At 43.6% G+C, this 13286-nt stretch overlaps 1 protein-coding gene across 2 annotated transcripts in view; it reads left to right on the top strand.

Annotated features, from left to right (window-relative positions):
• usp37 (ubiquitin specific peptidase 37) overlaps positions 1-13286 on the top strand; it is a 78807-nt gene that overhangs the window by 2328 nt on the left and 63193 nt on the right. The window contains exons 2-4 of one of the 2 annotated variants that reach the window (XM_073046269.1): positions 139-195; positions 8389-8598; positions 11740-11899. In XM_073046269.1, the coding sequence (XP_072902370.1) occupies positions 8443-8598; positions 11740-11899 (316 nt within the window). In that variant the 5' untranslated portion in view covers positions 139-195; positions 8389-8442. The remainder of the gene's footprint in view (positions 1-138; positions 196-8388; positions 8599-11739; positions 11900-13286) is intronic. The other variant, XM_073046268.1, reaches the window with a different exon arrangement.

A 13286-nucleotide genomic window follows, 5' to 3' on the forward strand; every position in this document is an offset into this window, starting at 1 on the left:
CCCCTAGTCAAAATTTCTGTTACTGTGAATAGCCAAGCGAGTAAAAGATTACCTGATTTCCAAAATGCATAAAGTTAAAGATGCGACATTTCTTTAATATTTTAAGCAAGATTACTCTTTTATTTCTATCTTTTACAGTTTCAAAATAACAAAAAAGGAAAAGAGCCCGAAGCAAAAGTTTGGGCACCATGCATGGTCAGTACTTAGTAACACCCCCTTTAGCAAGTATCACAGCTTGTAAATGCTTTCTGTAGCCAGCTAAGAGTTTTTCAATTCTTGTTTGGGGGATTTTCGTCCATTCTTCCTTGCAAAAGTCTTCTAGTTCTGTGAGATTTTTGGGCCATTTTGCATGCACTGCTCTTTTGAGGCCTATCCACAGATTTTTGATGATGTTTAGGTTGGGGGACTATGAGGGCCATGGCAAAACCTTCAGCTTGTGCCTCTTGAGGTAGTCCATTCTGGATTTTGAGGTGTGTTTAGGATCACTATCCTGTTGTAGAGCTATCCTCTTTTCGTCTTCAGCTTTTTTACAGACGGCGTGATGTTTGCTTCCAGAATTTGCTGGTATTTAATTGAATTCATTCTTCCCTCTGCCAGTGAAATATTCCCCGTGCCACTGGCTGCAACACAAGCCCAAAGCATGATCGATCTACCTCCGTGCTTAACAGTTGGAGAGGTGTTCTTTCATGAAATTCTGCACCTTTTTTTCTCCAAACATACCTTTGCTCATTGCAGCCAAAAAATTCTATTTTAACTTCATCAGTCCACAGGACTTATTTCCAAAATGCATCAGGCTTGTTTAGATGTTCCTTTGCGAACTTCTGACGCTGAATTTTGTGGTGAGGATGCAAGAAAGGTTTTCTTCTGATGACTCTTCCATGAAGGTCATATTTGTGCAGGTGTTGCTACACAGTAGAACAGTGCACCACCACTCCATAGTGTTCTAAATCTTCCTGAAGGTCTTTTGCAGTCAAACGGAGGTTTTGATTTGCCTTTCTAGTAATCCTACGAGCAGTTCTCAGAGAAAATTTTCTTGGTCTTCCAGACCTCAACTTGACCTCCACCGTTCCTGTTAACTGCCATTTCTTAATTACATTACGAACTGAGGAAACGGCATCATTTATTTTAATTTTCAGAGTGCTAGGCAGCTGCTTAGAGGAGCCCACAGCTGCTGATTATTGTGACAAGGTTTGAAGAATTTTTAAAAAAAAACATTAAAAAACCGATTCACACAGCTATCTTGACTATACCTCTTCTCACCCCATCTCCTGTAAAACTGCTATTTCCGTTTCTCAATTCCTTGGTGTCTGCAGCATCTGTTCCCAAGGTGAGGCTTTCCATTCAAGGACATCTGAGATGTCCTCCTCCTTCAAAGAACGGGATTTCCCTTCTTCCACCATTGATTTTACCCTCATCTGTATCTCCATTTCCCAAACACCCTCACCCCATCTTCCCACTGCCTTAATAGGAATAGAGTTTCTCTTGCCCTTGCCTAGGACCCCATGAGCCTCCATATCCAGCACATCATTCTCCATAACTTCCACATCTTCAACAGGATTTTACCACACTTCCATTCAGGTCCTCAAACAGTCCTTCCAGGGTCGACTACTGTATCCGGTGCTTCTGATGCTGCAGCCTCTACACTGGTGAGACCTTGCATCGATTTGGGGACCGCTTTATCGAGCAGCTTAGCCCCGTCCACAACAAGCAGAATTTCCTGGTAGCGAACCATTTTAATTACAGTCCCCATTGGTCCAAGGGCTTGTCTCCAGCCACAATGACTCCACTCTCATTTTGGAGGAGTAGCACCTCACTCTGTCTGGCTTTCCTCCAACCTAAAGACATGAACATTAATTCCTCCAACTTCCAGTAATTTTTTTCCCCTCTCCCTTGCTTCTTCAATAACCCCACTCTGACTCCCCTCTTACCATTTCTTCTCACCTGCCTATTACTTCCAGCCCAGTGCCCCTCCTCCTTCCCTTTCTCCTGTGGTTCACTGTTCTATCCTATGAGATTCCTTCTTGTCTGACCCTTTACCTTTTCCAGCTATCACCTGCCAGCTTTTCTCTTCATCCCCTCTCTCCCCCTTACCTATCACCTAGCTTGTATTCCTTTCCCTCCCCCTAACTTCACCCTTCCTTTCAGTTCTGATAAAGGGTCTTGGCTCAAAATGTTGACTGTTTATTCATTTTCATAGATGTTTCCTGACCTGCTGAGTTCATCCAGCATTTTGTGTGTGTTGCTTTAAAAAGAGATTAGCTTTATTTGTCACATGTTCATCAAAGCATGAAGTGAAGTGGGCTGTTTTCATCAACGACCAACACAGTCGGATGTTGTTTTGGGGGCAGATCAGATATCACCTTACTTCCATTACCAGCATAGCATGCCCACAACTTACTACCCTGACCCGTACGTCTTTGCAACTTTAGTTAATGGTCTTTCATCAGAGATAGAAGTTAAGTTAGATAGTGCTAAGTGCAGAGACAGGAAGGGAATGGGACATAAAGAGGCAAAATGACTGAATGATGTAAATGTGGTCTAGTGGAAATATTTGGGTTGAACTCAGTATTAAACATATTAGTGGCAGAGGGATGTCATCACTAGCTCAACCTTGTGTGTTATTGCCTTCAATTTACTGATCTTGGTAGAAGAGAGAGGTGGTTTCTCACGTTAGGAAGCAGCTGTCTGCGGACAGTGATACTGTTCGGGCATATTTTTATGTTTGTGCATTTACTGCAAACCCCCACACCTGGTACTGGTCAGTACCGGCTTCTCGTGTAAGAATACCTAATGAACATTGTAGGCATGCAGTGCTAGTGCCAGAAGCATGGATATATGTGTTTGTCCCCAGAAGAATCTCAGATTGCGTTAGTCGTTGATGAAAATAATCCATTTCACTTCATGTTTTGATGAACATGTGACAAATAGAAATAATCTTGGAGAGGATGTTTCCAATAGTGGGAGAGTCTAGGACCAGAGGCACAGCCCCAGAATAGAGACAGCCTTTAGAACAGAGATGAGGAGGAATTACTTTAGCCCAAGGATGGTGAACCTGAAGAATTTATTACCACAGACAGCTGTGGAGGCCAAGTCATTGGGCATGTTTAAAGTGGAGGTTGATAGGTTCTTGATTAGTAAGAATGTCCAAGGTTATGGAGAGAAGACAGGAAAATGGGGTTCAGAGGGTTAATAATTTAGCCATGATGGAATGGGCACATTCCCATTATGCTATGTCTATCCATGGCCTCCTCTACTGTCAAGATGAAGCCACACTCAGGTTGGAGGAACAACACCTTATATTCCGTCTGGGTAGCCTCCATCCTGATGGCATGAACATTGATTTCTCTAACTTCTGTTAATGCCCCTCCTCCCCTTCTTGCCCCATCCCTGATTTATTTATTCCCCCCCTCTTTTTTTTCTCTCTCTGCCCATCACTCTTTGCCTGTTCTCCATCTCCCTCTGGTGCTCCCCTCCCCCTTTCTTTCTCCCTGGGTCTCCCATCCCATGATCTTTTCCCTTCTCCAGCTCTGTATCCCTTCTGCCAACCACCTTTCCAGCTCTTAGCTTCACCCACCCCCTCCCGTCTTCTATCATTTTGGATTTCCCCCTCCCCTCATACTTTCAAATCTCTTACTATCTTTTCTTTCAGTTAGTCCTGACGAAGGGTCTCGGCCCGAAATGTCGACTGTACTTCTTCCTATAGGTGCTGCCTGGCCTGCTATGTTCCACCAGCATTTTGTGTGTGTTGCTTGAATTTTCAGCATCTGCAGATTTCCCCATGTTGAAGTGTCATGATGTATGGGATTGACGATAAACCTGATTCTGATTCCTCTTCTATAATCGTGATTTGAGATGTGTTTATCCTTTAACATAAGCTGACTCCCATGTAGTGTATTGCTGATGATTCCCCCAAGAGTAATTTGTGTTTTTGAAGCTCGTGCTGTGTGTGAGCAATGCATCACTGTAGTATTGTGGTCCTTCGGGTCTTATTATATTTCCGATGATGCCTTAGTTCTTTTAATGAATCCTAATTCCCTGGCTATCACCATGGTCACAGTTCTTTGAATCATTTTCTGATTTTAGCCTCTCCTAAGCTACTAGTGTTCCTGACAGCTCAACTGCTGGTCCTGGCAACTCACAATTTTTCACTCAAAGTTCAAAGTAAATTAATTATCAAAGTATGTATTTGTCACCATATACTGCCTTGAGATTCGATTTCTTGTGGACATTCACAGTAGAATCAATGAAAAACTACATATAAAGACTGACAACCAATGTGCAGAAAAAGACAAGCTGCAAATACAAATAAGTAAGTTTATAAAAATGGAAAATGTGTTGTAGAGTCCTTGAAAATGAATCCAGAGGTTGTGGATTTAGTTCGTTCAGCATTGAGGTGAGTGAAGCTATCCATGCTAGTTCAGGGCCTTGATGGTTGAAGTGTATTTACTGTTCCTGAGCCTGGTGATGTGGGTCCGATGGCTACTGTACCTCCTTCCCAATGGTAGCTCTTGTCTTATCTTTGGGAGATCCTGGAATTATAGAATTTTAAACATTTGTCATTGAATATAGAACACTACAGCACCTTCAGCCCACGATGTTGAGTTGACTTTTTAACCTACTCTAAAATCAATCTAACCTTTCCCTCTTACACATCTCTCCATGTTTCTGTCTTCCATGATTTCTATCACAGGACCTACAGTAGGAGCAGAATTAGGCCATTCAGCCCATCAAGTCTGCTCCACCATTTGATTATGGCTGATTTACTATCCCCTTCAAACCATTCTCCTGCCTTCTTCACATAACCTTTGTCACCCTGACTAATCAAAAACCATCAACCTCTGTTTTAAATGTACTCAGTGACTTGGCCTATCATGTCAGTTGATAAGAGGGCAGATATCAAAGCCCAGGGTCGCTGACCTAAAAATTCCAAAATTACACATCTGTAATGGTTATGAGGTTTTTCACTGTTGTAAAGGTACCCAAAACTTGGATTTTGTTCAAGTTATAGGTATGTTTACAAGTATTACAAGCGAGAGTTGTAACACTGATATGTAGTGTCAGAAATTGCAGGAATTAATGGTGCAAGTGAGCTCTTCCAATTCAAAAACAACTGTTGGTAACAGATTTGGCAGTAAAGTTGCTGGAAAATTATTCTTAATCACGAGATTCTGCAGATGTTAGAAATCCAGAGCAACCCATGCAGAATGTTAGAGGAACTCAGCAGGTCAGGCAGCTTTTATGCTGAGGAAGAAACAGTTGGCGTTTCACACGAAGACCCTTCAGGACTGGAAAGGAAGGTGGAAGGGGAGCACTTCACATCAGAGATGTCCTCCTTCAAAGAACAGGGTTTCCAAACTCCCCCCATTGATGCTGCCCCCACTCACGTCTCCTCCTTTTCCTGGATATCAGTACTCAGCTTATCTTCCCACTTCCTTAACAGGGATAGAGTTCCTTTTGTCCTTGCCTACCACCCCTTGAGACTCCGCATTGAATGCATCATTTCCCGCAACATCTGCTATCTTCAACAGGACCCTATCATCGACCTCGTCTGTCTCCCCCCCCCCCCCCCCCCCAACATTCCGCTTTCTACAGAGGTCGTTCCCTCAGTTATTCCCTTGTCCACTCAACCCGTCCCACTTATCCCTGCAAGTGGCTGAAGTGTACACTTGCTCATTCACCTCTGTCCTCAACTCTATTTAGGTCCCCAAACAGTCCTTACAGGTGAGATAAGACTTCATCTGCTAATCTGTTGGGATCATCGACTGCATCTGGTACTCCAGATCTGGCCTCTTCTACTTGCTGAGATCCGACTGTCTTTGGGGGGCCACTTTGAGCACCTCTGCTCCATCGGCAAAAAAATCAAATTTCCCAGTGGCCAAACATTTTAATTCCTATTTCCATTCCTGTCCTAACATGTTGGTCCGTGGTCTCCTCTCCTACCATGAGTCCATTCTCAGATTGGAGGAGCAACATCTCATATTTTGACTAGGTATCCTCTGCCCTCCAACTTCCAGCCATTTTTCCCCATCCCCCTTTCCTCTTTCTCTATTCCCCACTCTGGCCTCATGCCTCTTCTCCTCACTTACATATCTCCTTCACCTGGGGCCCTTCTTCTCCAGCCCTTATCACCTCCGAGGTTCTTACACCCTCACACACCTGGCAGCTTGTACTCCTTTCTCTTGCCCCATATTATTGTGGTATCTTCCCCCTTCCCAGTCCTGATGAAGGGTTTTGGGCCAATGTGTCGAGGGAGAATAACAGCTCAGCATGGAATAGATGGGCTGAAAGGCCTGTTTCTGTGCTGTTGTACTCTATATCACTAAGTGATTTAGACGACACCAGTGTTGGAATGGAAGTGAAGGAAATGGAGATTTGGATTAGTTTGTCAGATGTGCCAGGGTGCAATGAAATTCCTTGGTCATCTGAAGCTCACAAATTAAAACAGTCAACATTTCAGGCCCGAGACCATGAAGAGTCTTGGCCTGAAATATTGATTCTTTATTCCTCTCTATAGATGCTGCCTGACTTGCTAAATTACTCTTAAAATCTAGGAGTGGACCAATTGATCACAAGACCAAGTAAATACAGGAGCTTTAGATCCCACACCACCTGGTTCAGGAACAACCGTTAGGGCTCCTGAACCGTCGTGGATAGCATCACTCGCCTCAACACTGACTTGATTCCACAATCTACAGACTGACTTTCAAGGACTCTACAGCTCGTCTTCTCAGTTTTTTTTTGTAATTTGTTCTCTTTTTCCAGAGAGGCTTTCTGTCAGTTTTATTATTGTACAGTTCTTTAGTAAATTCTATTGTATTTCTTTATTTTCATGCAAGAAAATGAATCTCAAGGTAGAATATGATGATAGCCTAGTGGTTAGTGCGTTGATTTACAGTGAGCCAGTTGTAAGATATGGGTTCAATTCCTGCTGCTGTCTGTAAGGTGGTTTTACGTTCTCCCTGTGACTGCATGGGTTTCCTCCAGGTGCTTCAGTTTCCTCTCATATTCCAAAGGTTAAGATCAGAGAATCGTGGGCATGCTTCTTGGCGCTGGAAGTGTAGTAACACTTGAGAACTGCACATTGTTGATACAAGCAGCACATTTTACTGTATGTTTTGATGCTTAAGTGTAAATGTTTTTTTAAAAAAAAGCCTAATCTAAACTTTATTCATACTTTGATAATAAATGTTACTTTGATTTTGAGTAACAATCTCTAGATGAAGCACGACTGCGCAAGAGCTCTAAGGGTAAAGTAATTCTTATTTTGGCCTTTTTATAAGACATTAAACTTCTGTAACATAGCTTAATAACTTAGCCTTGTTGCTGATTAATATCTCTGTTTAAAGTAGCTTCGTCAACTGAGAGATGGTGGAATGCACCTTTTGTGGGCGCAGGATAGGACATGCCATGGCTCACTTTGGGGAGAATGAGAAATGGGAATAATGTTTCACTTTCCCTCAGGAACTTAAAAACATGAATTAAACATAAAATGCTGCAGATACTCAAAAGTCAAGTTAACATTTCAGGTTCAATATTCAGAGACCAACATACAACAATTCAAAAACAGCTTCTTCCTCCAGCAATCAGATGTGGGGTGGCACAGTAGTGTAGCCCTTAGCGCAATGCTTTACAATGCCCGTGACTGGGTGGGTTTCCTCATTCCAAAGACATACAGGTTAATTGGTCATTGTAAACTGTCCTGTGATTAGGCTAGGGTTAAATAGGTGGGTTCTGGGTAGTGTGGCTCGTTGGGCCAGAGAGCCTGTTCTCTAAACAAAATAAAAATAGATTGTCACATTTTTAAATGGTCCATGAACCCTACTTCATTATTTCTTCTCTTTAGCAATCTTTATTGTAATTTTATGCCTTTGTGTTATACTGCTGTTGCAAAACAACGAAATTCCTGTCATTTTAAAGTGTTTGGAGGAAAGTATGGGGAAGATGTCAGAGGCAGATTTTTCACACAGTGGTGGGTGCATGGGTCAACCTGCCAGAGGTAGCAGTAGAGCCAAATACATTTGGGACATTTAAGAAACTCCTAGATGGCCCATGGACGATAGAAAAAGGGAGAGTTGAGTGGGAGGGAAGGGTTAGATTGACCTCAGAGTAGGTTTGTGGGCTGAAGAGCCTGTATTGTGCTGTGTAAGGTCCTTCATTCTATGTCAGTGATTATTCTGGTTCTGATGCAGGGTCAGCAATCTGAGATTAACTCTTGATTCTCTCCCTATAGATGCTGCCTCACCTGACTCTCATCGTTTGCAATTGTTTTGCTTTTGATTTAAAACATGAGTTTGGTTGTCCTTGGTCACAGGATGTATCTTTGGTAGTTTTACGTGAGATTTAATTTCTTCAGGGGACCTAATCCATTTATAATAATCTCTGTTGCAGGTTTGTTGGTGGAGTTGACGGCTGCTTGCAAGCCTGATTTAAATCCTTTACACAATGGCACTAATGAAAGTGTTTGGCCAGATCCGGATCCACAGCATCCAGACCGGCACCACAAAATGGAGGGAGGGGAGCTTTGAAATCGTCGAGAAGGACAATAAATCTTCTCTGATCGTGATCTTCAAATCTGGAGGCCCTGCTAAAACATTCCAGGTACTAAACACAAAGTACACTGCAGATGCTGTGGTCAATTCAAGACGTACAAAAAAGCTGGATGAACTCAGCAGGTTGGGCAGCATTCGTTGAAAGGAGCAGTCAATGTTTCAGGTCGAGACCCTTCGTCAGGACTAAAGAAGGAGGGGCAGGGGCCGTATAAAGAAGGTGGGGGAGGGTGGAAAACCAATCAGAGGAAAGATCAAGGGTGGGGGAGGGGAAGCAGGGAGGGGATAGGCAGGAGAGGTGAAGAAGGAATCTAAGGGGAAAGCACTCTGGGTAGTAGAAGAAAGCAGAGTCATGAGAGGTGATAGGCAGCTAGAAGAGACAGAGTGAAGGTGGGATGGGGGAAGGGAGAGGGAGGGAATTACTTGAAGTTGGAGAATTCAATGTTCATACCAAGGGGCTGGAGACTACCCCGACGGTATATGAGATGTTGTTCCTCCAACCGAAGTTTGACCTCATCATGGCAGTGGAGGAGGCCATGTATGGATATATCAGAATGAGAATGTGAAGGAATTCTCCAACTTCCGGTAAATCCCTCCCTCTCCCTTCCCCCATCCCACCTTCACTCTGTCTCCTCTTCCAGCTGCCTATCACCTCTCATGACTCTGCCTTCTTCTACTACCCATAGTGCTTTCCCCTTAGATTCCTTCTTCACCTCTCCTGCCTATCCCCTCCCTGCTTCCCCTCCCCCACCCTTGATCTTTCCTCTGATTGGTTTTCCACCCTCCCCCCACCTTTTTAGAGCCCCTGCCCCCTCCTTCTTTAGTCCTGACGAAGGGTCTCGACCCGAAACGTTGACTGCTCCTTTCAACAGATGCTGCCCGACCTGCTGAGTTCATCCAGCTTTTTTGTACGTCTTGACATTCCAGGTACTGTTGCACCAAAATAAGCGAAGATTTGGAACATAATTTGAGTTATTTGAACTCAAATCTATTACTGAATTATATCAGTTACATATCCCGGAGCAAGAATGATGTTGGAGTAGTATGATTAAATGATTTTACTGAGTCACGTTAGCCACGTTACTTGCCGGGCAATGTACAATGTGGGGGCTACGAGCCAGACCCACTGAAATGAAAACATGTGCTCTAGAAAACCTGCATAGAAAGAGAGTCTCTTCCATTTGTGGGAGGCCCAATAGATTCACTGTGTAATCAGTTGTCGAACATGTGCATGCTCACAGGCAAGCACAATCTCACCATCGATCTGATACAATTCAGTATACGTGTTCTTGTAACAGAAGTGGGGGATGTGGGTTTGATTTCAACATTTAAGAGAAATTTGGATAGGTATGAGGATGGAAGAAGTATGGAAAGCTATGGTCTGGGGGCAGGTCAATGGGACTAGGCAGATAAATAGAATAATATATAATAGAATCAGGCCTTTAGACCTACAGTGTTGTGCTGAACTAATTAAACTAGTAATTAAGTACTGAACAGATCCCTTCCACAGACGTAAGGTCCAAATCCGTCCACTCTCTGTACAATCGTGTGTCTATCTACGATAGCCTTTTGCATGCCTCAATCATACCGTCCTCCACTAGCATCCTGGTCAGTGCTTTGTAGATACCAATCACTCTGCAGAATACAAAGCTTGTCCTACAAATCTTTAGAATTACCCCATCTCACCTTAAGTGCATACTCTCTAGTTTTTGATACTTTGATCATGGGGGATAAAATACTGGCTAGCTGCTTTATCCATGTCTCTCACAATCTTATAACCTACCGGATCTCCACCACTCCAGAGGAAACAACCCAAGTTTATCCAACCTCTCTTTATAGAGCATGCCCTCTATGATTTTAAGATTTAAGCTTAGCTGTATTTGTCACATGTCCATAAAAAGCTAATAGTATAAGTGTCATTTTGCAACTGAGGATTGTGCTGGAGGTAGCCAGCAAATGTTACCACGCTTCTGGCACCAACATAGTGTGTCCAGAACCTGCTAATCTTAATCTGTACATCTTCAGAATGTGGGAGGAAATCAGAGAATCTGGAGGAAGCCCATGTGGTCATGAAGAAAATGTTCAAACTACTTATAGAAAGCAGTGGGAATTGAACCCCGATTGCTGGCACTGTAAAGTGTTGCCCTAATTGCTACGCTACCAAGCCATCAGCCTGGTAACCCTCTTCTGCACCCTCCATTACCTTGAGATCAATCAAGTCAGCTTTTAACAGACATTGCAAGTAGTTAATTGACTCAATTTATTTTGCTCTTATTTCCTAAGTTCAAAGGGTTATTTATTTATTTTTTAAAATGACACAGATATGTACCCAGTTTTGCAAAGTTGTGCATTTGAATGCATTGGATTATTTTTTCCAAACTTTAGTTTTTGACCCAATTGAGTGGACTAGTGGATCCAGACTCTTGCACTAAACTTGTCCAATAGTAATACACCCAAACTGCTGGAGGAACTCGGCAGAGCAGGCAGCTTCTATGGAAATGAATAAACAGTTGACATTTTGGTCCAAGACCCTTCATCAGGACTGGAAAAGAAGGCGACGGAATCCAGATGGGGTGGGGAAGGGGTACAAGCTGGTAGGTGAGAAGTGAAACCAGGTGGATGGGAAAAGTAAAAGGCTGAAGAAGGAGGAATTTGATAGGAGAGGGCAGTGGACTATGGGTGAAAGAGGAGGAGGACAGGCATCAGAGGCAGGTGAGGAGAAGGAGTGAGAGGATAACCAGAATGGGGAATGGAAAAAGCAAGAAGGAAGAAATTACCATAAGCTAGAGAAGTGATGTTCATGACATCAGGTTAGAGGCTACCCATACAGAATATGAAGTGTTATTTCTCCAACGTGAATGTGGTGTCACCGTGGACGGACGTGTTGGAGTGCGAAGTCAAATGGACCCTCATGCACCTTCGCTCCTTCTCCCACAAAATGCAGGATGTTATGGTGGCAGAGAGAGTGAAGGTGCACGATGAAGCAGTTCTGCATCAGGTATCACTGATACAGAGAAGGGAGCACCAAGTATAGACCCCACAGACTTACGGGTGAAATGTCACCTCATCTGTAATGACTGAATTGCGCTGAAGGAGGTGGTGAATGGTACATGTAGCATCTGTCCGGCTTGCCAGAGTGAATAACAGTCTCTGATACCAGGCTCTTTCTCTGTGCCACCTTGCGTATGTCTAGCTCAGCCAAAATGTGAAGGTGGTGCAGATCAGCCCCTCGATGAAGCAGCACAGCCGGCTGCTGGTGACGTTGCAAGACAAGAGCAGCCTGATTATCGACAAGGCTCTGAGCACTGATGCTCTGCTCCTGAAGGAATACCTGGAGGAGCTCAGCTCTGGCGGTGAGTACCACATTCAGCATGGAAAGCGTATCATTTGATGCTCATTGGGATTGCTGTCATCCAGGTACTATCAACATATCCAGAGCTTGGAGGTCTGACGGTCTGCGACAAGACCATTTTACAATCCTGCTCAAGCTCCAGGTCTTCTTCCACTGGTCTTAAATTTAAACAATTTCCCTCAACACATAACTGGCAGTTCAGCTTTTTTGAACTATCCTAATCTGTGAAATACAATTCTTAAAACTGAGGGATACAGACTCAGTTGACACTTTTAAACACCAGCTCAAAACCTATTTATAGTATCTAACCTTTCTTTTAACTAACATCTTTTTAGTCTTTTATTTTCATGTTTGCACTTTATCCCATTGTAAAGCACTTTGAATTACATTGTCTGTATGAAAAGTGCTCTAAATAAGTTGTTATTTTTATTATTATTGATCTGAGGCCCGAAGGCAGCCTGGGCGGGGGTGTGTGTGTGTGTGTGGAAATGGGAAAGAGATTTGTTTTGCTGTTGTTTTATTGTTGATGCTTGTGCTGTTTTGCTGAACATTGTGGTCAATAGACAGTCGGTGCAGGAGTAGGCCGTTCAGCCCTTCTAGCCAGCACCGCCATTCACTGTGATCATGGCTGATCATACACAATCAGTACCCCGTTCCTGCCCTCTCCCCATATCCCTTGACCCCGCTATCTTTAAGGGCTCTATCTAACTCTCTCTTGAAAGCATCCAGAAACTTGGCCTCCACTGCCTTCTGGGGCAGAGCATTCCGCGTATCCACCACTCTCTGGGTGAAAAAGTTTTTCCGCATCTCTGTCCTAAATGGCCTACCCCTTATTCTTAAACTGTGGCCTCTAGTTCTGGACTCACCCATCAGCGGGAACATGCTTCCTGCCTCCAGCGTGGCTAATCCCTTAATGATCTTATATGTTTCAATCAGATCCCCTCTCATCCTTCTAATTTCCAGTGTATACAAGCCCAGTCGCTCCAATCTTTCAACATATGACAATCCCGCCATTCCGGGAATTAACCTTGTGAACCTACGCTGCACTCCCTCAATAGCAAGAATGTCCTTCCTCAAATTTGGAGACCAAAACTGCACACAATACTCCAGGTGGGGTCTCACCAGGGCCCTGTACAGCTGCAGAAGGACCTCGTTACTCCTATACTCAATTCCTCTTGTTATAAAGGCCAGCATGCCATTAGCTTTCTTCACTGCCTGCTGTACCTGCATGCTTGCTTTCATTGACTGATGTACAAGAACACCTAGATCTCGTTGTACTTCCCCTTTTCCTAACCTGACTCCATTTAGATAGTAATCTGTAATGGTCATGCTGTGTTGGCGACACTTGCAGGCTGCCCCCAGCACATCCTTGAGTATGTTGGTTGTTA

The sequence above is a fragment of the Hemitrygon akajei genome, chromosome 5, assembly GCF_048418815.1.
Source record: "Hemitrygon akajei chromosome 5, sHemAka1.3, whole genome shotgun sequence".
In the NCBI taxonomy this organism is placed as follows: domain Eukaryota; kingdom Metazoa; phylum Chordata; class Chondrichthyes; order Myliobatiformes; family Dasyatidae; genus Hemitrygon; species Hemitrygon akajei.